Here is a 27,597-nt window from a genome sequence, read left to right as displayed (position 1 = left end):
AGCAGTTCTATCAACTGTCCTCTGCCCTCTTCCACAATTATCATGACCAACTGGTCGACAATATCCCTTCATTGTCAATTATGACTAAAGTGGAGGTTTTTAGCCTGCTGACCCTTAAGATTGCTTACCTATTGCACAGTTTTCTCCCAAAGGAAGACCATGCTTGGGCTTGCGAGATGAAACAAATGTTTCCATTGCGATCAGTACATCCAAATCCAATTCAAAACTCTTCCAAGCAATGTAATCCTGTTTCTGGAAAAGAAACAAGAGGCAATATTAAAAGAAAATGTTTACCAGTTTATTGGATGCAATGTTTATTAGTCAGGGCTTACCTTTAAAAAAGAGCGAAGCGGCGTAATGATAGTATCAAATATATCAAAGTACTCAAAGCAGAATGCAGACTTGGCAAATCTCACAGCAGCCTCCACAGTCACACCATCTTCACCTAAAAACATAATTTAACGGATATTGAAATATTACATAAGCATTTACATTGCTTTGCATTTGTTCCTGGGGTGCATCAATGCTTATCCATAGTTCAACTCAGAAGCAGCGAATGATGATATTGATAAGCAGAACCAGACGGCCTACTCCTGCTCTTATTTTCGCGGGTTAAAGAGGTTTCCTTACCTAAGCAACAGTAGAAAATCTGTTATTTTCCAATGGTGGAAATTCATAAGTTTATAGAATGTTACTAGACTAAGTGGCACGTTGGGTCCCATGTTCACACGGGATGGCTGGTCCACCTCTCCAACAATTCCAATATTGGTGGCCAATGGGGGGGGGGGAGCTTTCTGGAGTGCTGGTATGGGTTCTTGGGGTGGCAGCTCAGTCCCCCAAGCCTGATCTGCTGGCAGCTCACTCACGGCTGGTGGGCTGGCAGTTGACTCATGACTATTCCTTGAAATTCCATTTCAAGCAGGGTGCAAGGCCACCAAATTCAAGTGCAGTTTCCAACCACTTCAAGCAGGGTGCAAGGCAAGGCCACCGAATTCAATGGGGGCAGATTATTATCTCAATGGGGTTAGGTTAGGTTAGGTAAGGGGGAGGTACAGTGAGATCTGGGTGTCCTTGTACACCAGTCACTGAAGGTTGGTGTGCAGGTACAGCAGGCAGTGAAGAAAGCTGATGGAATGTTGGGCATAACAAGAGGATTTCAGTATAGGAGTAAAGAGGTTCTTCTGCAGTTGTATAGGGCTCTGGTAAGACCATATCTGGAGTATTGTGTACAATTTTGGTATCCTAATTTGAGGAAGGACATCCTTGTGATTGAGGCAGTGCAGCGTAGGCTCACGAGATTGATCCCTGGGATGGCGGGACTGTCATATGAGGAAAGATTGAAAAGAATGGGCTTGTATTCACTGGAGTTTAGAAGGATGAGGGGGTAATTTTTTAGAAATATATAAAATTAGTAGACCCGCTGGGCCCCAAGTTCACACGGGAAGGCTGCTCCCCCAACGCAATATTCCACCTCTCCGTCAATTCCAATATTGGTGGCCAGTGGGGGGGGACTTTCTGGAGAGCTAGTATGGGTGTTGTGGGCTGAAGGGACTGGTTTCCAGAGGGATAGTATGGACATTGTGGGCCAAATGGATTTTTGGGGTGGCAGCTCAGTCACTCGCCTGATGTGCTGGTAGCTCACTCACGGCTGGTGGGCTGGAAGTTAACTCACGGCTGGTCCTTGAAATTCCATTTCAAGCGGGGTGCAAGGCCACCAAATTCAACTGCGGTTTCCTACCATTTCAAGCAGGATGCAAGGCCACCAAATTCAAGTGCAGTTTCATACCACTTCATGCAGGGTGCAGGGCCACCAAATTCAAGTGCCGCTTCATGCCACTTCAAGCGGGGTGCAAGGCCACCAAATGCAAGTGCAGTTTCATACCATTTCAAGCAGGATGCAAGGCCACCACATTCAAATGCAGTTTCATACCATTTCAAGCAGGCTGAAACCACCATAAAACCACACAAACACAGATAAACACCACACTCACAGTTCATTAGACATTCAGGGTTTTATAATCCCTCCCCCCTCCCTCTGGAAGGGGCTTGGCCTTCATGGCGTGATTGACAGGAGAGAAATTCTCAACATTTTTTAAACCCTAATAACACTTTTAATTTTCATTGATGAGAAGAATCCTCTGCACCCGATGAGCAGCGGTGTACTGAGTAAGATGGCCAAAAATCCTAGCCGTAAGTGGTAGCGTTTTATCTAAAATCAATATACAGTGCAAACAGGAAGTTGTCAAGTTTAGACTTTTAATCATTTGCCATTTCAAACCAACCACCACCTACAACCATTTGCTGTGCTTTATTTCAAACCAACCGTCACCAACATCCATTTGCAGTGCTTTATTTCAAACCAACCACCATTTGCAGTGCTTTATTTCAAACCAACCACCACCAACAACCATTTGCAGTGCTTTATTTCAAACCAACCACCACTAACATTTTCATTTTCAAACCACATTAAGGGCACTCAAGGTCAGTAAAACCACACTCACAGTTTATTAGACATGTGTTCAGTGTTATTCACAGCTGAGACTGAGAGACGTGACCCTCTCGCTTCCCCCATCTTGCAGAGGCTCTGGGGCACTCAACTGGAAGCTCATTCCACACAGCTACCACTCTCTGAGTAAAGAAGTTCCCCCTCATGTTACCCCTAAACTTCTGTCCCTTAATTCTCAAATCTGAATTCTGAAATTGTTGTTGATGAGTGATTTTCTCTACTTCACAGAGCATAATGCCTTCAGTTGCAAGCGCAAAATTTCCCTCTACAAACAGCATTTCCATTTTTTCACTTTGTCAATTTGTAAACCCTACTTCCTGGAACATTTTTGGACATATATCCTACAACCTCCGTATGTGGCTCAGTATGAAAATTGTTTTGTAAAACTACATGACCACTATGTAGCTTTGATTGTTTCTACCATTAATCTTTTTCGTACACTGTGTACCTACTGCAGCAGTCTATTGTGCTATCCATGTGAACCAGATTCAGATTCAGATTCAATTTTAATTGTCATTGTCAGTGTACAGTACAGAGACAACGAAATGCACAACCACAGGGATTGTGAGCATTGCTGCAAATGAAAAAGGTGCCAAACAGTGCAGTGTTTTGTAGGAAATGCACCTTGAAAGAAGTAGATGTTAAAGAATGCTTTAAAGGAGGAAATTATGATACAGCAACAGTTTTATGATGGGAATGCTAGAACTCCGAGCTGAAGCAACTGAAGACATTACCCTTGATGTAATAAGCATAATTTAAAATGGGATTTTGGTCTATAGTTGCATGATGAATAAGGTTATAACATTGACTGAGATAACATATGAAAAGGTTAGAGAGAAATCACTGAGCAGGAAGAGAAAATAGCACTGCAATGGTGGAGAGAGGGGAAACACAGAAAGTACAGGAATGAGGATTTGAAATAAAGGACAAGTGAGGCAAGAAAAATAATTAATAGCCGATTTGGTTATTTACAACTTAGTTCGGGGATTGATACCACTCTTTTCAAATGGATTCTCATTTCCGACATAATCCAGATAAAGCTGATACCTTGATCATTAAAGTTCAAATAATATTTCTGATCTCTAGTCAGCTATGACAAATAATTAGAAAATTAGTCAAGATTAACATCCATCGCAGTTACTTAATTAGTCAAACAAATAATACACTTAAAAAAAACTGATCATCAGTTTTCATGTGACATTTCTCTTTGCAAACTCTTTGTCAAAAAGACAAGGATAACAAGTTCAGGACAGCATATCTTACCAGCAGCAGCAAGCTCTATGAGGGAACTTGATAGCTTTATTCCACCAACTGGATCAGTGCATGCAGCGGAATTAAGTTGGGTATTTCCACCACCACCTAAAGCAAAGCGAGTTTCAATAATTTTATTCTCAATATAGAAGTTACACATAGAGACATAGAGTGATATAGCATGGCCCTTCGGCCCAACCTGCCCACATCGGCCAACATGTTCCAGCTACACTAATCCCACCGGCCCGCCTTTGGCCTATCCATGTACCTGTCTAACTGTTTCTTAAATGTTGGGATGGTCCCTGCCTTGACTACTTCCTCTGGCAACACGTTCCATACACCCACCACTTTTGTGTGAAAAAGTTACCTCAATTGAAGTATCGTACATATTTAAGTTTATTTCCAAAAATAAAAACTTAAAGCTAAAAAATATCTAAACACAAAAACTGTGCAAAACCTCTTCAGATATTTTCAGCGTCATCTGCAAACATTTTTGCATGTATTTAATTTTCATCCGCAATCATGTTTGCATGTATCATTAATCAAAACAAAACATTTTTGGCAATTAAACTCCCCTGTTTAAGGGTTTCCCACCAGAACCTGCCCTTCCATGTCCAGCAGCAATGGGACCCTGGACTGTGGTCCTCCCCCACAGAGCCTTGGCTGCACCAAGCTTCGGTGAGTTCCAAAGCAGGTATTCCTGTAGTCTGGAATGGGCCAGTTGACAACATTCACTGATGGACATTTCACTTCAAAAAAAAAAAAAAAAAAAAAAAAAATTGGATAGGCATATGGATGAGAAGGGAATGGAGGGTTATGGTATGAGTGCAGGCAGGTGGGACTAAGGGAAAAAAGTTGTTCGGCACGGACTTGTAGAGCCGAGATGGCCTGTTTCCGTGCTGTAATTGTTATATGGTTGTATGTGCTGGGAGGCCAATTAGAAAATCCTTCACTGTTGATAATCTTTCAAAAGCGCTTGATGTCCTTCTCAGAATGTGTCCCAGGAAACAGCCCGTAAATCAAAGTCCTCAGTTACAAAGCTGTTTGGGATGAACTGTAACAAAGACCCTTGCATCATTATACAGACCCTCTTTGTAAATACATTTTCTGAAGAGATGGGCAACTGTCTCCTCCCTGTAAAAGTCATCAACAGCAGAGTGCATTGGGAGTAAGATTCCAGCAGTACAGGAAGGATCTGACTGGGTGAGCCTCTCTCACTGCCAGCCGCCAGGTCTTGGGTCTCGTTGGTGAGTTCTGGCGACAAGGCATTTCGCCAGTGAAGCTGGGCAGTCTGCTCAGGAAATCTTGCCACAGGATCCATCGAGACTTTGCCTTGCAGTGTCTGCAGGCTGTTCCGTGCTTACCACTGCCCAATGGATTTGTGGCCAAAGGTGTTGGCTGGAAGAACTTCTCCACAAAGGACAGGTAGTGCGGCAATATGCACATTGTATGGCAGCGGTGTCAGGATCATAGAAACATAGAAACATAGAAATTAGGTGCAGGAGTAGGCCATTCGGCCCTTCGAGCCTGCACCGCCATTCAATATGATCATGGCTGATCATCCAACTCAGTATCCCGTACCTGCCTTCTCTCCATACCCCCTGATTCCCTTAACCACAAGGGTCACATCTAACTCCCTCTTAAATATAGCCAATGAACTGGCCTCAACTACCCTCTGTGGCAGAGAGTTCCAGAGATTCACCACTCTCTGTGTGAAAAAAGTTCTTCTCATCTCGTTTTTAAAGGATTTCCCCCTTATCCTTAAGCTGTGACCCCTTGTCCTGGACTTCCCTAACATCGGGAACAATCGTCCTGCATCTAGCCTGTCCAACCCCTTAAGAATTTTGTAAGTTCCCTCTCTATAAGATCCCCTCTCAATCTCCTAAATTCTAGAGAGTATAAACCGAGTCTATCCAGTCTTTCTTCATAAGACAGTCCTGCCATCCCAGGAATCAGTCTGGTGAACCGTCTCTGCACTCCCTCTATGGCAATAATGTCCTTCCTCAGATTTGGAGACCAAAACTGTACGCAATCCTTTGCTGTCGGGGAGGATTTAAACTATTATGGCAGGGGGATGGGTGCAAGAGCAGAGAGGCAGAGGGGTGTAAAATGAGGGTAGAAGCAATAGGTAGCAAGGTGAAAAGTAAAAGTGGCAGGCAGACAAATCCAGGGCAAAAATCAAAAAAGGCCACTTTTCAACATAATTGTATAAGGGGTAAGAGTGTTGTAAAAACAAGCCTGAAGGCTTTGTATCTTAATGCAAGGAGCATTCGTAATAAGGTGGATGAGTTGAATGTGCAGATGGTTATTAATGAATATGATATAGTTGGCATCACGGAGACATGGATCCAGGATGACCAAGGCTGGGGGCTGAACATCCAGGGATATTCAATATTCAGGAGGGATAGACAGAAAGGAAAAAGAAAAGGAAGGACATTAGCACTTCTCCCAGTCCTCTGGTAGGCTGCTTTTTCTGACTAATGTGTATGCTTCTTTTGTTTTGATACTATCCCTGATTTCCCTTGTTATCCACGGATGCACTACCTTCCCTGATTTATTCTTTTGCCAAACTGGGATGAACAATTGTTGTAGTTCATCCATGCAGTCTTTAAATGCCTTCCATTGCATATGCACCGTCAACCCTTTAAGAATCAATTGCCAGTCTATCTTGGCCAATTCACGTCTCATACCCTCAAAGTTACCTTTCTTTAAGTTCAGGACCCTTGTGTCTGAATTAACAATGTCACTCTCCATCCAAATGAAGAACTCAACCATATTATGGTCACTCTTGCCCAAGGGGCCACGCACAACAAGAAAGCTAATTAACCCTTCCTCATTACTCAATACCCAGTCTAGAATAGCCTGCTCTCTCGTTGGTTCCTCTACATGTTGGTTTAGAAAACTATCCCGCATACATTCTAAGAAATCCTCTTCCTCAGCACCCTTGCCAATTTGATTCACCCAATCTACAGTATATGTAGATTGAAGTCACCCATTATAACTGTTTTACCTTTGTTGCACGCATTTCTAATTTCCTGTTTGATGACATCCCCAACTCCACTACTGCTGTTAGGTGGCCTGTACACAACTCCCACTAGCGTTTTCTGCCCCTTAGTGTTTCGCAGCTCTACCCATATCGATTCCACATTCTCCAAGCTAATGTCTTTCCTTTCTATTGTGTTAACCTCCACTCTAACCAGCAACGCTACCCCACCTCCTTTTCCTTTCTGACTATCCCTCCTGAATATTGAATATCCCTGGATGTTCAGCTCCCAGCCTTGGTCTAAATCCCTGCCCCATGCAGTACTTCCTCAGTCACACATTCAGGTCCCGTATCTCCCTGTTCCTGCTCTCGCCAGCACGAGGAACTGGAAGCAAACCAGAGATAACAACCCTGGAGGTCCTGATTTTCAGCATTTTTCCGAGCTCTCTAAAGTCACGCTGCAGAATATTCATCCCCTTCTTTCTATGCACTGCCACTTCCGGCTGTTCACCTTCGCCCTTGAGGATTTTCTGCACTCTGTCCATGACACCCAGGATTCTGGCACCAGGAAGGCAGCACACCATCCTCAAATCCCGTCTGTTGCCGCAGAAACCCTTGTCCGTACCTCTCACAATGGACCTTGGCTATATGCTCCAGTCAATTGTTATTGCATGCCTCAGCCCCACCAAACCAGGTCCCCACCATCATCAGGTAGTCAGATGTCAAGTCAAGTTTATTCGTCACATACACATACGAGATGTGCAGTGAAATGAATGTGATGGAGGGGACGGAAGATCGGTCGGGCCAGTTTCCAAAGAACATGGCCTCAATCTTCCTGCATTTGGCTCCCGATGCTAACTCAAAGTGTCCAAAGCTGATCAATCTGCAGAACGACTGTAGATCCAAGCAAAAGACAGTGAAATTGTCCATGTAAAGCAGGTTTTGATTTGTGCCCTCACTGCCTGCAAATGCTCAGTTCAGTTTACTTTATTGTCACATGTACTAAGGTACAGTGAAAAGCTATTGTGTGCTAACCAGTCCACGGAAACATGATTACAATCGAGCCATTTACAGTGAATGTCACCCCTCTGATACTCTCGTCCTTCCTGATGGAATCTGTAAAAGGGTTCTATGCAGCACGCAAACAAGACAGGAGAGAGTGGGCAACCCTGCCTGCCTCCACAACTAATGGGGAAGTTATCTGCTTCCCACACATTGATTTGGACTAGATAGACCAAATGGTGAATGAGACAAGTTGTACATTGAAACAAAAGTGTATAATACAACAAAAAGTTGATATCCAAACTCAGCATCACACCTGAAAGGAGTAGCAAGCCTGCCAGGAAAAGTTCCATTGTCACATCAAATACTTCCTGCTCAGCTGGAACAGGGGGCTTGGTCTGCAGAATACGTTGATTACCACCGGATAAAGTCTCTGAAATAGCAAGGAATTGGGCTGCACTGCCATTAAACATTTCTGCCAACAGACATTCAGTGGCATTGTGGGGCCAGGGTTGCTGTAGAAAATGAAAGAAGAACATCAGTCTAGAAGAATACAATCGGAATAATAGCAATAACATAATATGTATTCTTTGTGATTAATGTGGAGTTATGAAATATTTATTTGGTAAACTATCAAGTTTGTGTGCAAACTTCATATCTCAGGGATTGAGTATGTAAAAAAAAAACATTTGTCAGAATGAATCAACACTTTATTCATATCTCAGGGATTGAGGTCATCATACAAAAAGCAACAGATTCACTGGTCCACCACAGAATCACAATCGCACAGTGATTCTCCAAGTATTGAAGCTTCCCGACTCTTCCTCGGTCGTGGGTCCGAGACTCCGCGACAGCCCTTGATGTTGCCGGCGGCGTTCGGGCCACAGTGTCGAGGCGTCGCGGGGGGGAGCAATCCCTGGCAAGGGATCAGCTCGGGGGGAACCTTCTGGTGAACCTCCCGATGTTAAGTCCGAGCCCCCCGAGCCTTTGGTGGGGATCACACGGTGGGAGCAGTCCGAGGGATCAGCTCCGATGTCAAGTCCAGCCCCATGGTCGATGGTCCGAGGGCTCCGCGAGCCGCCCGGAGAATGTGATCCAAAAATTTATCACATCTCCGGAAAGGTAAGAAAAGTTTGGTGAAAAAAAGTTCCCCCCTATCCCCACCCCTCCCCCCACATAAAACAAACCGAAGAACATTAAAACAAACCTTTAACAAACTAAAAAATAACAAAATAAAGAAAATACGAACAGACTGCCGGCAGGGCAGCCATCTCCTCACCACCCCTGGTGGTCTTGTATAATTAATCCATCCATTTGTACTGCACCCTCACCTTACTACATCACCACATTATCATGCTTCATCTCCCCATTTTTCCCAGTTTACAATCAGCTTTGTATCCTTACATGCTTGGCATGGGGAGAAGGAGTGTGGGAAAATTGATTATGGTTGGTGGTGGCGGCAGCCAAGAAATACTGAAGAAAAAATTGTATTGTCAGAATTTAATTGTTTATGTTTTTACGCATGAAGACTGAGGAATGGAGATGAATGAAAAGATAGACACAAAATGCTGGAGTAACAGCAGGACAGGCAGCATCTCTGGAGAGAAGGAATGGGTGACAGGTCGAGACCCTTCTTCAGACTAAGGTCAGGGTAAAGGGAAACAAGAGATACAGATGGGGATGTAGAGATAAACAAATAAGTGTATGACGAAAAAGTTATTTATATTTATATTATATTATATTTATATTTATATGACATGGCTTATAAGTGGACAGTAGTCATAAATACAGGGCCAGTTTGTGTGCCCCATCACTCCATGAATTTTCTTAGTCACACGATAATATCAATGGACTGGTTAAATGGGCACAACATTACAAATGCAAATTCAGTCCATTGAAGTATGAAATAATGTATCAGGGGAAGGCAAACAGAGCAAAAGAATATATGACAAATAGTCGAACATCAGCAAGTGGAGACAAACAAAAGGGTATTTGAGTGCGCATTCACATGTCCCTGAATGTAGATTCTTAGAGGGCTGAACAGTCAAGATAGAGGCAAGAGAGTTTATTGTCATGTGTCCAAGATAGGACAATGAAATTCATGCTTTGCTTCAGCACAACAGAATATAGTAGGCATAAATAAATTCAGAACCGATCACTGTCCATAAATCATTATATATATATATATATATATATACACACATACATAAATAACCAGATAAAGTGCAATGGGCTATTAATGTTCATAGTTTTGTTTGAGTTGAGTTTAATAGCCTGATGGCTGTGAGGAAGCAGCTATTCCTGAACCTGGATGTTGCAGATTTCAGGCTCCTGTACCTTCTCCCTGAAGGCAGCGGGGAGATGAGTGTGTGGCTAGGATGGTGTGGGTCCTTAATGATGCTGTCAGCCTTTTTGAAGCAGCGACTGCGATAGATCCACTCGATGGTAGGGAGGTCAGAGCCGATGATGGATTGGGCAGTGTTTACAACTTTTTGTAGATTCTAAGAAGTCTGTTCCCACGAGAATGTCCAGAACCAACATACTTGACCTCAGATTAAAGTGGAGTCTTTTTAAGATGTGTGAGAAGCAATTGTTTTTCTTCTGATGGCTGCGTCTTTAGAATTAAGCGACAGAAAGCAGTTGTGGCAAAATCCTTATGGAAATTTAAGACTGCGATTAGTAATAGATCGATTTCAAGTTAATAATAAATCAAGGGTTATGGGGAAAGTCTGAAAGAATAATGGATTAATGATGATCCTACCGAAAGGCACAGCAGGCTGAAGCGACAAATTATTTAGTGTCATGCTGTAACAAGAAGCTAAGACGATTAAGAAGGAAAAATAGATTGATTGGCTGGAGCATACAATGCAAAGGCACGAGGCCATGTTGGCTGGAGCATACAATGCAAAGGCATGAGGCCATGTTGGCTGGAGCATACAATGCAAAGGCATGAGGCCATGTAAATCATCTATTGCGCAAAAGATTAATGAGTCACGATTAAAGCTTTGTATACAGTCCTCAACGCCACACCACTTGAAGTTTGTGCTTGCATGAGAGACTGCAGTGAAAATTTACAAGGATGTTTCCAGGGTCACTTTGCAGATGTGCCAGATTTGTGGTTATGACGCAAGATATGTCAGGATTACTCCCTGTGCCACTTGGTAGCAAGGGTAGGAAAAATAGGATAGGGTACATGACTGCATGAATGGTGGAGGGCTTTAGCAACTTCAACCATTGGGATCACTTCTAAGGCAGAGGTGACATGTAGAAGGGGGATGGGTTGCCTCTGAACTGGAGCGCGACCAATATTATTACGGGCAGATTTGCTAGTACTGCTGTGGGTTTGAACTAGGCTGACAGGGGGATGGGACCCAAAGTAGTCGCCTAACAGATGAGAAAGCTGAAGCAAATATAGAGGTAAGAACAATCACATCCAGGAGGCAGGGCAGGCAGGGGCAGGATAGTGGGAGTGGATGGTCTGATTGTGTGTGCATGAGTGTGTGATCACATCTTTCGAAAAAAACGACACGGGAACAGTAAAGTTTTTTACATATTCCGGTAGATTTTTCCCGTGGAGTCTGAAATCGTCTTATCTGAAAATGTCATGTTTTATTTATCGAGTTATTACTGAAAATGTTCAAAAATCTGATAAAACTTTGAATTGAAAAACCACTGTCTTTCGCTGGTGACGTCACAATGGGTCTGCTCCGCATGCCATTCTTGCTCTCGCTGCGAGTGACGTCACCCCTCTCTCCCTTTCCCTCTCTAGCTGCACCTGCGAGTTGGGGGCTATGCACGAGTGGATAGGGCGGGGATGGGGTAAATGGAGCGAATTAATAATATGAATATAATATCAAGAGGGGTGGTTAGTGTGCGCATGGGGGGGGTGTGTGTGTGTGTGTGTGTGTGTGTGTGCGTGTGTGTGTGTGTGTTTGCATGTGTGTGGTGGTTAGTGTGTGTGTGTGTGTGTGTGTGTGTGTGTGTGTGTGTGTGTGTGTGTGTGTGTGTGTGTGTGTGTGTGTGTGTGTGTGTGTGTGTGTGTGTGTGTGTGTGTGTGTGTGTGTGTGTGTGTGTGTGTGTGTGTGTGATGCCGCAGGCCGCCCACCCACCCGCAACTACGCGTTGAGGGGACGGGACCCAATGGGTCCCACTTGGTCTTACATAACTAAAACTCTGATCTTGTGCTCTTCCGGTTTGCAGGCTTTTTCTATTTGCGCAAAAACGTCTGTGATAATGTTACGATTTACCGCCAGGATACTCACCGTTCTCTTGTGCTGCCAGTGGAAAACGTTTCATTCCGATCGGTCGTATTTAGTAAAAGTTATCGAGCTTCAAAACATTTTTTTGAAAGCCATGCGCAGCTTGGTCTCCTCTACTGTCAATCACCCGGGACTGCGACGGCTAGGCCGGGGCAGCGACGCCCCTTCCGGCGCACCATCGCCACACTAACTCCTCTGTCACAATAAAGCTGAAGGAGAGCAGCGAGCAGAATTTGTGTATCACCGCGGCTGGAGTGCGGAGCGGCTGGAGTTCGGAGCGGCCCAGAGCTTGGCCGACTGATGCAAACTCGAGATCCTGGGGAGGTGAGGAGGGGGAGTGTGGGGATTGAGGAGCAAGGCACTGGTGGGGCCGGGCTGGGTGCAGGCGAGGCTGGGAGCCAGGTGCCGGCACATCCCACCTCCCCCCTCCCCTCGCACACACCCCCACCGGCAGGCGCAGGAGGAGGCAGCAGTGCCAGGTGGCGGCAGCAGCAGCAGGCAGTGGCGCCACAGGCTACAGCAGTGACAGGCCACGGCAACTCCCCACACAGGCCCCCGACAGCCCCCGCCTGAAGCCGTCCCACTCCACCAGTGCTGCAGGACGCTGCCCCCCCTCCGCCCCCCCCCCCCCCCCCCCCAACACCCACTAGCTCCCAGCTGAAGCCCTCCCCAGCTGCCGAAAGCTTCCCCCACCCCCACCACCAGCCTCCATCTGAAGCCGTTCCCCTCTCTGCCGGCTACAGGACGATCTCCCCCCCCCCCAATTACAGCCGGCTGAAGGCATCCCCGGCCCCCGCTACAGGACGCTCCCGCTGGCCCCCACTATTCTTCCTCCCCCAACGTCCCCAGCTGCAGGATGTTCCCCACTGGCTTTAGGCTTGCAGCAGTGGCAGGCCAAGGCAGCGGTAGGCTCTCTTACCACGGTCCCCAAAAGCACCCATCCGAAGCAATCCCCCTTCCCCGGCAGCTCCCATAGAAACACAGACATAGAAATAGGTGCAGGAGGAGGCCATTCGGCCCTTCGAGTCAGCACCACAATTCATTGTGCTCTATCTAACTCTCTCTTAAATCCATCCAGTGACTTGACCTCCACTGCCCTTTGTGGCAGGGAATTCCACAAATTCACAACTCTCTGCGTGAAAAAGTTTTTTCCCACCACAGTTCTAAATGGCCTCCCCTTTATTCTAAGATTGTAGCCCCTGGTTCAGGACTCGCCCAACATTGGGAACATTTTTCCTGCATCTAGCTTGTCCAGTCCATTTATAATTTAATATGTTTCTATAAGATCCCCCTCATCCTTCTAAACTCCAGTGAATACAAGCCCAGTCTTTTCAATCTTTCCTCTTATGACAGTCCCGCCATCCCAAGGATCAATCAACCTACGCTGCACTGCCTCAATCACAAGGAGGTCCATCAATAAAGGAGACCAAAACTGTACACACTACTCCAGATGTGGTCCTACCAGAGCCCTATACAGCTGCAGAAGAACTTCTCTACTATACTGAAATCCTCCTGTTATGAAAGCCAACATTCCATTAGCTTTCTTCACTGCCTGCTGTACCTGCACGCCAACTTTCAGTGACCGGTGTACAAGGACACCCACGTCTCGCTGTACCTCCCCCCTTGAGATAATAATCTGCCCCCTTGTTTTTGCCACCAAAGTGGATAACCTCACATGTATCTATATTATACTCCATCTGCCACGCATCTGCCAACTCACTCAACCTGCTCAGGTCACCCTGCGACCTCCTAACATCCTCTTCACAGTTCACACTGTCACCCAGCTTTGTGTCATCCGCAAACTTGCTAGTGTTGCTCCTAATTCCCTCTTCCAAATCATCAATATATATGGTAAACTTTTGCGGCCCCAACACCGAACCTTGCGGCACTCCACTCGCCACTGCCTGCCATTCTGAAAAGGACCCGTTCACTCCTACTCTTTGCTTCCTGTCTGCCAACCAATTGTCTATCCACGTCAACATCCTACCCCCAATACCATGTGCTCTAATTTTAGTCACCAGTCTCCTGTGCGGAACCTTATCAAAGGCTTTCTGAAAGTCTAGATACACTACATCCACTGGCTCCCCTTCATCCCTTTTACTTGTCACATCCTCAAAAATTTCCAGAAGATGAATCAAGCATGATTTTCCTTTCATAAATCCATGCTAACTTGGAATAATCCTTTTACTGCTATCCAAATTCCCCATTATTACCTCTTTAATAATTGACTCCAGCATCTTTCCCACCACCAAAGTCAGGCTAACTGGTCTGTAATTCCCCGTTTTCTCTCTTGCTCCTTTCTTGAAAAGTGGGATAACATTAGCTATCATCCAATCCACAGGAAATGATCCTAAATCTATTGAACATTGGAAAATGATCACCAATGCATCCACTATTTCTAGAGCCACCTCCCTGAGGACCCTGGGATGCAGTCAATCAGGCCCCGGGGATTTATCATCCTTCAGTCCCATTAGCCTATCCAATACTATTTCTCCCCTCTCATGCCTTCATAGTCTACTTTGTTCAACTGCATCACTGACACTTCCGATTTAACCTTCTACATCTCAAATTGCAGATTAAAACTAATCATATTATGATCATTACCTCCAAGCGGTTCCTTTACCTCTAGTTCTCTTATCAAATTTGGTTCATTGGACAACATTAAATCCAAAATTGCCTTTACTCTGGTCGGCTCCATTACAAGCTGCTCTAAGAATCCATCTCGGAGGCATTTTACAATCTCTCTTTCTTGGGGTCCTGAACCAACCTAATTTTCCCAGTCTACCTGCATATTGAAGTCCCCCATCGCCACAGTGGCATTACCTTTGTTACATGCCAGTTTTAACTCCTGCTGCAACTTACACCCTACATCCAGGCTACTATAACACCAATTAGTGTTTTCTTGCCTTTGCAATTCCTCAACTCAATCCACAGTGACTCTACCTCGTCAGTCCCTATGTCTTCCCTCGCAAGGGACTGAATTCCATCCCTCATCAGCTTCGTCTGCCCACCTGCCTGTCCTTTCTATAGGATTTATAACCCTGAATACTAAGTTCCCAGACCCAATCCTCCTGCAGCCACGTCTCGGTAATCCCCACAATGTCATATCTACCAACCTCTATCTGAGCCTCAAGCTCATCTACTTTACTTCTTATACTTCGCGCATTCAAATACGGTACTTTTAATTCCTTACGCATCTCACCATTCACATCGATCCCTACTACACTTGGCCATACTCTCCTATCCCTTTGAGAGCTTTCTTTCGTGTTAATTCTGGGGTCATTTAACTATCCCTTTCTCTTTAACTCCATCCTCGACGATCCCATTTGACACCCCCCTCCCCCCAACCCCTTATTTAGTATAAAACCGCCTGTGTCGCAGTGGCAAACCTGCCTGCCGGAATGCCGGCCCCCCACCTGTTAAGGTGCAATCCGTCCCTTTTGTACAGTTCCCCCTTACTCCAAAACAGATCCCAGTGGTCTAAGAATCTAAATCCCTGCCCCCTGCACCAGTTTCCCAGCCACACATTCAACCACATATCTCCCTGTTCTTGCTCTCGCCAGCATGAGGAACTGGAAGCAAACCGGAGATAACCACCCTGGAGGTCCTGCTTTTCAGCACTTTTCCGAGCTCCGGCTGTTCACCTTCACCCTTGAGGATTTTCTGCACTCTGCCCGTGATTTCCTCGATCCTGGCACCCGGGAGGCAGCACACCCATGTGCGGACGTGGCGCCGACAGACAAGGGGCCGAAGCAAAGAAGTCGAAGCCAAAGAATGGAATGGAAACGAGGCCGAAACGACAATAAACTGAAAGAGTCCGAAAACACAACGCCTACTAACCAAAAGGATGAGACGCCAAAATTCAAACTAACCGAAAGGGCGGGACGCATAAAAGCCAGGGAACTGAAAAGCTGCGTCACCTAAAAGCAAACTTACCAAATGGTGGGTACACAAAAATGCTGGAGAAACTCAGCGGGTGCAGCAGCATCTATGGAGCGAAGCATATAGCCAACGTTTTGGGCCGAAACCCTTCTTCAGACTGATAGGGGGTGGGGGGAGGCAGGGCTCTGTAGAAATACCAGATGGTGACTCTGTCGAAACGCCACCTACCCGAAAGGCGGCGTCGCCTACAGGCCAAAGGACCGACTGCCGCTCAACAGAAAAGTCCAATAACGGACTTGACGTTGCCGGGGGCGGGACTTGTCAGCGATTGGTCCAGACCCCCGCGTCCATCACATCACTGATAAGGCATGAACATTGTCCCAAACCTCCGCTCTACCCGACCCGCAGTCCGCGGAGGGTGGCTGTGGGAGAGTGGGGGCTGCCCCGAGCGATGCGTACCTTCAGCCACTTTCAACTTGGTGCTTGGGTTCAGATTGTCCAGTCACCTATGGCTTGTGTGGGAAAATGAACCCCACGCTCCTGTCTCCCCCTTCTCTCTCCCCTCTTCTCTCTCTCTCCCCCTCACTCTCACCCCCTTCTCTCTCCCCTGATAGAGAAGTGCGGCAGTGGCAGGACATGGGAGCGCCAGGCCACAGCAGCACCAGGCCATGGCAGCGGAAGGCCATGGCAGCTGTCCCTCTCCCCACTGGCCCCCGACAGCCCCCGCCAGAAGCCATCCCCATCCACCAGCTGCGTGACACTCAGCCCCCTCCAAACCCCCCCCTTACCATCCCCCCCCCGGCTGCGTGACACTAGCCCCCCACCAACAACCCCCCCTGAAGCAGTCCCCATCCCTGCTGCAGGACTCTTGCCCTGCCCCCCCCCCCCACCAGACAACCTCCTGAAGCTGTCCCCATCGCCAGTTGTAGGTTGCTCAGCCCCCTCCCCCCCCCACAGCCCATGCCTGATGGCATCCACCTTCCTCCCCACCCCCCGGCTGCTCCCACCCCCCCCCACCAGCTCCGAAGCCGTCCCCCATCGCTCCAGAAGAAGCCGTCCCCCCCCCCCCCACGGCCCATGATGAGGCAGACCCCTCCCCCCCCCTGAACGCTCCGCGCTTCTGTCCCCAGCTACAGGACGTTCCCCCTGGCCCCCCTCACCTGAAGCCGCCCCCCCTGACACCGTTTCTGTCCCCAGCTACAGCACGTCCCCTGGTCCACCTGAAGCCGGACCCTCGTCTGGCTGAAGCAGTCCACCGTCCACAGCTGCAGGATGTTCCCCCACCGCTTCAGGCATGCGGCAGTGGCAGGCCACGGCAGAGGTCCCTATCCCCACTGGCCCACAACAGCCCCCACCTGAAGCCGTTCCCCTCCACCAGCCGCAGGACACTCCCCTCCACTCCGGCCCCTGACAGTACCCGCCTGCAGCTGTCCCCCTCCCACGACTGCGGGATGCTCCCCCACCAGCAACCGCCTGCAGCCGTCCCCATCCCTGGCTGTAGGACTCTCGCCCCGCCTCCCCCCACCGGCCCCCGCCTGAAGCCGTCCCCCTCCACCCGGCCGTAGGTCGCTCCCCACCCCCCCCGGCACACGACAACCCCCGCCTGAAGGCACCCCCTTCCCCCCCCCCCCCCGGCTGTAGGATGCGCCCACCCTGGTCCACGACAGCCCCTTCCTGAAGTTGTCCCCATACCCCACCAACCCTCACCTGAAGCCACCCCCTCCCCCGGCTACAGGTTGTTCCCCCCCGCGGACTTCCGCCTGAAGCCGTCTTAATCCCCAGCTCCAGGACACTCCCACTACCCCCACCTGAAGCGGTCCCTCTACTTCGGCTACAGAATACTCCCATCGGCCCCCGGCGTCTCCACCTGAAGCCGTCGCAGTCCGCAGGATGCATCCCCGCCCCTCACCAGCTCCGCCTGAAGCCATCCTGTCCCCAGCTGCAGGATGCTGCCTACCGGCTCCTGCCTGAAATGGGTGGGGAGCAGCAGCGGAAGGCCACAGCAGGCAGTGGCAGGCCATGGCAGCGGCAAGCCACGGCAGCAGCAGGCCACGGCAGCAGCAGGCAACGGCAGCTGTCCAAGCGGTCCCTCTACTTCGGCTACAGAATACTCCCATCGGCCCCCGGCGTCTCCACCTGAAGCCGTCCCGCACTGGCCCCTGACAGCCCCATCCTGAAGCCATCCATAGCAATGTTACATAATTTTGAAATTTAAAAAATCAAGTCTTTAATTTATCCCATCAGATAAAGCATAAAAGAAGTTTAATTTGACACCTAATTCACTTTCATATCTTGAGTATTAAAAAAGTTATGGCCATTTTCAAACTCGGAAATTGGCATCTTGTTCCCTATTGCTTTTTCATTGACTTAACACAAAAGCTGTGATCGAGGACATTTAAAAGCCCATAACATTCTTAAAATTTAAGAGAACTGAAAGAAATGTTCAGTTATTATAGATTGAAGCATTCTGAAACAAATATGAAACAATCTTACTTAGATGACTTGAAATTAAAGCATATAATTAGTTAGTTATCTAATTGTAGCTAATTACAAAATTCAATTACTAGAACCATCTATCCATTTCTTAAGAATAGATTAACATTTTTAAATAGCCTAAGTGTCCAAATAACATTCACACAAGAATTCAGAATATAACATAATTGTTAAATCTCATTGTCATGGGTTTATAGGCCAAATGGAAGGAATTTATTGTTTAATACCTGTAAATTAATAGCCATTTAAATCAGCTTGCGAGTGGGATTTTCTGGAACGGGACCATTTGGAACGCTGAGGTTGCATTGAATTTAGTCCCCCATATCGGCAGCAAAGACACTGCCGATTCTTCGGGGGGGGAAAAAATCACCGTTTCGCAACTTAAAATGTGAATTAAATGCATCTTAAGAAACACTTTTATACATAAAATTAAACTACTCTCAATTTTACCTGTCCCCTACATAAAATCCGGCCCCGTTGTTGGCATTGACAGCTTCAGAAGCTGATTTTAAAATGACTCCAGCGATTAACTTGTCGGGCGAATTTTTTTTTAAAACACACAGAACGGCCGTCGGAACGATTCTTCAACAACATCTTGCACTCCAATAAAATATAATTCAGGACCAGGTCCGAAAAATACCGCGTTTCAACACCGCGTCCCCCCCCCCCCCCTTCAAACGCGCCAAAATCGCGCACACGGCCTGTGGCAGATTTGCAGCGCCGCTGAAGGTAAGTATTGTAACATACCTACATCCCATGGCTGCAGGACACTCCCCCTCACCAGCCCCCAACAACCTCTGCCTGAAGCTGTCCTCTTTTGCTGGCTGCAGGACGCTCCCCCCCTCCGCCGGCTTCTGCCTGAAGCCTTCCAGAAGGCTTTCGACAAGGTCCCACATAAGAGATTAGTATACAAACTTAAAGCACACGGCATTGGGGGTTCAGTATTGATGTGGATAGAGAACTGGCTGGCAAACAGGAAGCAAAGAGTAGGGGTAAACGGGTCCTTTTCACAATGGCAGGCAGTGACTAGTGGGGTACCGCAAGGCTCAGTACTGGGACCCCAGCTATTTACAATATATATTAATGATCTGGATGAGGGAATTGAAGGCAATATCTCCAAGTTTGCGGATTACACTAAGCTGGGGGGCAGTGTTAGGTGTGAGGAGGATGCTAGGAGACTGCAAGGTGACTTGGATAGGCTGGGTGAGTGGGCAAATGTTTGGCAGATGCAGTATAATGTGGATAAATGTGAGGTTATCCATTTTGGTGGCAAAAACGGGAAAGCAGACTATTATCTAAATGGTGGCCGATTGGGAAAGGGGGAGATGCAGCGAGACCTGGGTGTCATGGTACACCAGTCATTGAAGGTAGGCATGCAGGTGCAGCAGGCAGTAAAGAAAGCGAATGGTATGTTGGCTTTCATAGCAAGAGGATTTGAGTATAGGAGCAGGGAGGTTCTACTGCAGTTGTACAGGGTCTTGGTGAGACCACACCTGGAGTATTGCGTGCAGTTTTGGTCTCCAAATCTGAGGAAGGACATTATTGCCATAGAGGGAGTGCAGAGAAGGTTCACCAGACTGATTCCTGGGATGTCAGGACTGTCTTATGAAGAAAGACTGGATAGACTTGGTTTTATACTCTCTAGAATTTAGGAGATTGAGAGGGCATCTTATAGAAACTTACAAAAATCTTGAGGGGTTGGGCAAGCTAGATGCAGGAAGATTGTTCCCGATGTTGGGGAGGTCCAGGACAAGGGGTCACAGCTTAAGAATAAGGGGGAAATCCTTTAAAACCGAGATGAGGAGAACTTTTTTCACACAGAGAGTGGTGAATCTCTGGAACTCTCTGCCACAGAGGGTAGTCGAGGCCAGTTCATTGGCTATATTTAAGAGGGAGTTAGATGTGGCCCTTGTGGCTAAGGGGATCAGAGGGTATGGAGAGAAGGCAGGTACGGGATACCGAGTTGGATGATCAGCCATGATCATATTGAATGGCGGTGCAGGCTCGAAGGGCCGAATGGCCTACTCCTGCACCTAATTTCTATGTTTCTATATTTCTATCTCCGTTCCCATCTGCAAGATGCATTCCCCCCCACCCCAACCGGCCCCGGCCTGACGCCGTGCCTGTCCCCAGCGGCAGGATGTAGCAATGTTACAACATTTTGAGATTTAAAAAATCAAGTCCGCAATTTATCCCATCAGATAAAGCATAACAATAAGTTTAATTTGACACCTAATTCACTTTCATATCTCAAGTAATAAAAAAGTTATGGCCATTTTCATACTCGGAAATTAGCATCTTGTTCCCTATTGATTTTCTATGGACATAACAAAAAAGCTGTGATCGTGGACAGTCAAAAGCACATAACCTTCTTAAAAATTAAGAGAACTGAATGAAATTTTCAGTTATCATAGATTGAACCATTCTGAAACAAATATAAAATAATCTAACTTGGATTACCTGAAATTAAAGCATATAATTAGTTAGTTACCCAATTGTAGCTAATTTCAAACTTCAATTTACTAGATCTAAACATCTATCCATTTCTTAATAAATGATTAACATTTTTAAATAGCCCAAGTGTCCAAATAATATTCACAAATAATTCACAAAAAAACATGATTTTTAAATCTCATTTACATCAATTTATAGGCCAAATGGAAGGAATTTAGTGTTCAATTGCTGTAAATTAAAGTCAATTTAAATCGGCTTTCTAGTGGGTTCCTGTGAACGCACTGGTTTAGAACGTTCACATTGCGCTGGATTTGTGCCCTCAAATACCCAGAAAAATACTGCGGGATATAAAGAGCCCAAAATGAGCTACTCGCTATAGAAAACGTTACATACAGGGTTATATACATGCCCCATTTAATGTAAAAATAAGGTATATACCTTTAATTGTTTGCTTTATAAAACCCTGGGGCTGCGAGAGGTTGCGGAGTGAGAGAGTAATTTTTAAACTACTCTAACTATTTTACAAGGCCATAAAAACTTATAATACATTTTGCGACGGGGTCTTTCAGCGATTTTCCGTTAATGATTTACTAGGCTGAACATTTTCGATTGCAACAGCCTAGTAAAAATCGCGTTTTAAACCCGCCCCCTCTAAACAGCGCCAAAATCACACACAAGGGGTGGGGCAGATGCTCAGCCACGATTCAGGTAGGTTTTGTAACATACCTACAGGATGCTCCCCCCGGTTCCCACCTGAAACCGGTGGGGATAGGCAGCGGAAGGCCACAGCAGCAGTAGGCCATGGCAGCGGTAGTGGTGGGCCATGGGAGCGCACCATCCCCCCCCCACCCCCTCACTGCCCCCCGACAGCCCCCGTCTGAAGCCATCCCCCTCCACCGACTGTAAGTCACTCCCCCCTCCCCGGCCCCTGACAGCCCCCCGCCTGAAGCCGTCCCCCTTCCCACCCTCACCACGGCTGTAGGAGGATGCTCTCCCCTGCCCCCAGCACTCGACAGCCCCCTCCTGAAGCCGCCCCCATCCCCGCTGCAGGACAAAACCCCCCCCTCACCGGCCCACGACAGCCCCCCGCCTGCAGCTGTCCCCCTCCCCCGGCTACAGGACGCTCACCCCACCAACCCCCACCTTTAGCCGTCCCCGGCTGCAGAATTCTCGCAATGGGGGGGGGTGATCAGGGGCATCCAATGGGTCCCAATTACTCTAGTTTATTTTAATGCCAGAAGCCTGACAGTTAAGGCAGAAGAGTTTAAGAAGGAACTGCAGGTGCTGGAAAATCGAAGATAGACAAAAATGCTGGAGAAAGTCAGCGGGTGCTGCAGCATCTACGGAGCAAAGGAAATAAGCAAAATGTCGGGCCGAAACCCTTCTTCAGACCCTTAAGGCAGAAGAACTCGGAGCATGGGAATGCACATGGAATTGTGATATAGTATTATGGAAACATAATTGACGGATGGGCAAGGCTATCAGCTCAATCTTCCAGGGTAGTAATTCTCATTCAAGTTCAAATTACATTTATTGTCGCATGCACCATTTGGTGCAGTGCAATTTGAGTTACCATCCAGCCATACGAATAAAAAGAACACACGACACGATAGAATTTAACATGAACGTCCCCACACAGTGGAATCAAGGTTACCCCACTGTGAGGGAAGGCACCAGTGATACAGGATAATGCTATAGTGATAGAGGTTGGATGGAGTGGATAGAGTGTTGCACAATAATTAGGGAGAATATCATGGCATGATGTCCCAGGGGGAATGTCCAGCAAAACCATTTGGATCGCATCTAGGAATAAGAAAGGGGTATCATTTTGATGGGATTACACAATAGGCCCACCAGTAGTCACATAAATCAAAAGTAATATGTGAAGAAACTACATATAGACATGCCAATAGTTGGATAGCAATCTTAGGTGATTTTAACTTATCTGATTCTGATCTGGACTGCCTAATTGTTTAGCGAGTACACGAGTCAAATTTTGTTACCGTTTCTGAAGCAATATATAGAAAGGGCTACATTCAATCTCCTCAGCAAATCAAGCTGGGCTTGTGGCAGATGTGTCAGTAGGGCAGCCGTTTGAGACCAATGCCCATAATTCTATTAAGTAATTGAAAATGCATCTTGACAGGAATTTGAATAAGCATCTGCAGTTCCTTTCTACACAAGACATGGAGGGCTATAGAATTGATGCCGCCAAATGGATCAGTGGGGCACAGCGCCTGTTTCTATGCTGCATTAGTCTGAAACGCTGCAACATGGACCAGTTTGAGATTTTTCTGCAACAAAGGAGACTAGGAAAAGATGTATCTAAAATTATGAAAAGCCCAAGCAAACCAAACTGCAAAGGCCTATTTCCCTCAAACAGAGAGGCAAGTAACCTGGCACCGTAGATTTAAATTCCTTCGATGGTAAAAAAAAAAAAATCACTTACTTTGTGGTATTTGAAACCAACACCTGAGAGGATAGTGGTGGAAGAAACCCTGATTGCATTTGTAATGTAGCTGACCAGTACGTCAAAAAGTCAAATTCTGAATGTATGATGATGATTACAGATGGATGAATTGATGTTACAGCAGAATCACATTGACAATGATAACTCTCATTCCATTTGCATCCTAACAGCAAGAAAAAAAGTTCTAAAATAGGGTATTTTCCAAAACCATCTGGTTTAAAGTAAAATAGGACATTCGGCCTTGTACCTAGACAATGGGATAGTTAATTGTCTCGCAGATACATTCTAATGATTAGGAACCAAATAAAAGCCTTTTCCTTTAATCAAGCAACGTGATGAATAGAGATCAATGAACGGCAGCTTCGCTTAGTTTAAAGTAAACAGCCCAAATTAGGCATCAAAATTAAGTTCAAATTTACAATGCGAATCTGAATTTTAGAGACCATCGCAACTTCATGTCCCCCCCCCCCGAAAAAAAACATGGATAAATAAAGCAAAAGCATTGTCTTAGTTAATTAGAAACTTACATTTTGGTTTTCTTTGTAGTTAGTTTTTGTTTTAGGCCGGAAATATCCTTTTGGTTTTCTTCTGCTTTCAAAAACTGCTCTTTTAAAGATCATTAAAGATACCTAAAATAAGCAATATATTTTCATTCCAAATATATGTTTAAACAGAAGTGGATATGAAATTTAATTAAACATTTTACATTGCCACATCGGGTACCTTGACAGTTGCCTCCCTAAAGGCTTGTCTTGTCTCAGGAGTTTGAGGAGATGAGTTAATAATTTCCAGATGGCTTAATTCACTGATCTTCCCTAAAGCACGGCGTGCAAATGTCTATTTTAAAACAGCAAAAGAAGAATCAACAAGATGAATGAAGGATGAGATTATGTACCAATTTGATTGATCACAAAATATTAGAAATTTTGACCCAGATATTGCAGCCTGCAGTTTGTTGCTCATCTCAAATGAGATATCCAGCAACTTGTCACTGCATTTCCTATTTCTATTTCATTGCACAAATATGTCATTTCTATCTATCAGGTATCTTTCAAAGGTGATCTCATCAATCAAGGTGAAGAGTGAAAACTATGAAAGAATTCTTATAATCTGTAAACCAGAAAGGTTAAAAATTTTTTTATAATTTATGACATTTTAGAACAGAGGGATCTGGGTATAACCGTGCATAGTTCCTTGAAGGTGGAATCTCATATAGATAGGGTGGTAAAGAAAGCTTTTGGTATGCTAGCCTTTATAAATCAGAGCATGGAGTATAGAAGCTGGGATGTAATGTTAAAATTGTACAAGGCATTGGTGAGACCAAATCTGGAGTATGTTGTACAATTTTGGTTGCCCAATTATAGGAAGGATGTCAACAAAATACAGAGAGTACAGAGGAGATTTACTAGAATGTTGCCTGGGTTTCAACAACTAAGTTACAGAGATAGGTTGAATAAGTTAGGTCTTTATTCTCTGTAGCGCAGGAGGTTAAGGGGGGACCTGATAGAGGTCTTTAAAATGATGAGAGGGATAGACAAAGTTGATGTGGACAAGCTTTTCCTTTTGAGAATAGGGAAGATTCAAACAATAGGGCATGACTTCAGAATTAAGGGACAGAAGTTTAGGGGTAATATGAGGGGGAACTTCTTTACTCAGAGAGTGGTAGCGGTGTGGAATGAGCTTCCAGTGGAAGTGGTGGAGGCAGGTTCATTGGTATCATTTAAAAATAAATTGGATAGGCATATGGATGAGAAGGGAATGGGGGGTTATGGTATGAGTGCAGGCAGGTGGGACTAAGGGGAAAAAACATTTTGTTCGGCACGGACCTGTAGGGCCGAGATGGCCTGTTTCCGTGCTGTAATTGTTATATATGGATAACCATATATATTTATATATGGTTATATATTTTGTACAATGCAAATTGAAGGTTGGAATATAACCATATAACCATATAATATGTACAAGAAATTAAAATAAAAGCTGAAATAACAAAAACAAATTAATAAATACATTTAAATATTCATCTAAGGGAATGATAATCCCTATATAATAATATTTCTAGCAAATGAGACACTGCATTTAATAATAATAATGATTTAATATGTCAACTTGGATAGTTTACAACCCAAAAGTATGAACTTTGAATTCTCCAGTATCATGCAATGCCCCCCAACTCCTCTTGCTTTCGAGTGCACTCATCCCACCCCACCAATCTGCTGCACACCCACTTCGCCCACTATTTAGTTTAGTTTATGGTCATGTGTACCGAGGTACAGTGAAAAGCTTTTGTTTTGTTTTTATCCTCCACCCCTGGCCCTTTCCCCACCTTTGTATGCTTCTGCCATCTCAGAGGCCCTCATTTCTCTTTGGTCTCACTCTTTGCCCTTCTGTTGTCCCCTTCCACCAATATCCATTTATCAGGCTTCACATTTCACTCCCCTTTTCTTATCAGACACTCTTTTATCTCATTTTCACTCTAACCTTTGTCACTTACTTCACCCATCCGCCATTCAACCCAACTCCCCAACATCAACATCTATGTATCACTTGCCAGGCGTTGTCCTGCCCCCACCTCTCTTTTCCAGCTTTCTCCCAACTACTACAATCAGTCTGAAGAGGGTTCAAACCCAAAACCTTGCCCATCTATTCCCTCCATGGATGCTGCTTGACCCGCTGAGTTGATCCAATACTTTTAGTTTTGCTCATAAATACAATAGGATGTTATGAGGGATGAGAGGAAACATTTGCAATGATGTCATAAAAACTTCAGGCTACATTCTTGTAATGAAAGAAAAATGAAGCAGATGTAATAAAATTGGTTAAAATTAAAAGGAAATCATGGAAGTTCAGAGGACAGATCATTGTATCTGTGCTATCTCTTTACAGAAGGAAAGCAGAGTTAACCTCATTGATAAATTATGAAATGAGATTTTCCAATTTCTCAGAGATGAAATACATGGTTTATCTTGAACAGTGAGATTCAAATACAAATAATTAATGAGAAAGATAATTTGTGACTTCAATTCAAAACATCCAGGAAGAGAGAACATGAGCATATGAGATTCAAGAATTCAAGGTGACAGGAGATGTTAAGAGGTAAGTGAATCAAATGGATCCTGTGATTCATGAATAGAGACATCATGAACAAAGCAGGGACATTGCACTGGGCCTTTAAAACATTGGTTGCGGCCAATTTTGATCAGCACACTTTTAGAAGGATCTGGCAGATGTGAATGTAGATTAAAGTTGTGTTTTTACCTATGACATTGCTAATTTGCAGATTTGGTGGAGGGTATACAATACATGCAACGTTAACAAAGAATATAATAACCAGGTGCTATTTACATACAATTAAAATATTATACCTCTCCAAGTATAGCAGACCCCCAGACAGTCATAGTAGCACTGTCCACACAGCTGTATGCGTTGTGGGCTCTCCCCAGGAGTTTAGAGTCGCAGCAGATAGTCAACTGCTCCCCACGCTTAAAAGCCGGCCAGCCCCACGATGGTGACTCCCAGATCCGCAGATCCGCAGGCCCATAATAGCCCCCGGCTACTCAGGTTGGAAGGCCTATACAAAACAACAACAGACAGACCCGACAAACACTATCAGGTCTCCCGGAAGGGAATCATTAGATAAAGTATTCCTACATTGTTTTTTACATGGTTACATTTACACATTCTCTACTACTAAAAATTCACTGCCTTTACCATTTAACTATTACAAAACTCTAAAAAAAACCGGTTTTGGCTGTCTGTGCCGCTGCAACGGGTACGCCGCCACCCGCCAACATTTTTGGCCACCTCGCTCAAAACATCCAGGAAGCCACACATGAGCATATGATTTTTCAAGTCGATGAAAATTGACAGAGATATTAAGTTTTTTACAACATTCCAAATTCTCTCTGCTGCCCCTGCTGAATAGGGAGGCGCATCCTGAATCAGTCTCTGCAGGGTGGTGTGCCTCAATCAGTCTCTGCAAGTGGTGTGCCTCCATCAGAGTTGTGATCAGCACACTTTTAGAATGTCTACAGCACTGTGAATGTACCCTAAATTTTGGTTTGAACCTAAAAATTGGTTAGAGGTGCAGATTTGGTGGAGGGTATACAATACATGTTTGGGTTAACAAAGAATATAAATAACCAGGTGCTATTTACCCCAATTAAAATATTATCCCTCTCCTCACCCCCCCCCCAGACCCACAGTCATAGTAGCACTGACCCCTCCAGCTCCCCCTCTCCCCCCCCCCCCCCTGGCTCTCCCTCTCCTAGATAGTGCCCCCCCCCTTTCCTCTGCC

General features: G+C 45.6%; 1 protein-coding gene across 2 annotated transcripts in view; it reads right to left on the bottom strand.

Annotated features, from left to right (window-relative positions):
* The window catches only part of LOC129707613 (cilia- and flagella-associated protein 54-like), a 297,068-nt gene that overhangs the window by 233,602 nt on the left and 35,869 nt on the right, over nt 1–27,597 (bottom strand). The window contains exons 1-7 of one of the 2 annotated variants that reach the window (XM_055652739.1): nt 26,666–26,714; nt 24,024–24,137; nt 23,828–23,929; nt 8,059–8,257; nt 3,770–3,865; nt 333–445; nt 129–252 (exon numbers count right to left, since the gene is read on the bottom strand). In XM_055652739.1, the coding sequence (XP_055508714.1) occupies nt 129–252; nt 333–445; nt 3,770–3,865; nt 8,059–8,257; nt 23,828–23,929; nt 24,024–24,137; nt 26,666–26,698 (781 nt within the window). In that variant the 5' untranslated portion in view covers nt 26,699–26,714. Of the gene's footprint in view, nt 1–128; nt 253–332; nt 446–3,769; nt 3,866–8,058; nt 8,258–23,827; nt 23,930–24,023; nt 24,138–26,665; nt 26,715–27,597 lie in introns of those variants that run through there. The other variant, XM_055652738.1, reaches the window with a different exon arrangement.

This window comes from Leucoraja erinacea, chromosome 22 (genome assembly GCF_028641065.1).
Source record: "Leucoraja erinacea ecotype New England chromosome 22, Leri_hhj_1, whole genome shotgun sequence".
NCBI classification, from domain to species: domain Eukaryota; kingdom Metazoa; phylum Chordata; class Chondrichthyes; order Rajiformes; family Rajidae; genus Leucoraja; species Leucoraja erinaceus.
Note: the sequence above shows the minus strand (reverse complement) of the source record. Positions and strands in the feature narration are given on the sequence as shown.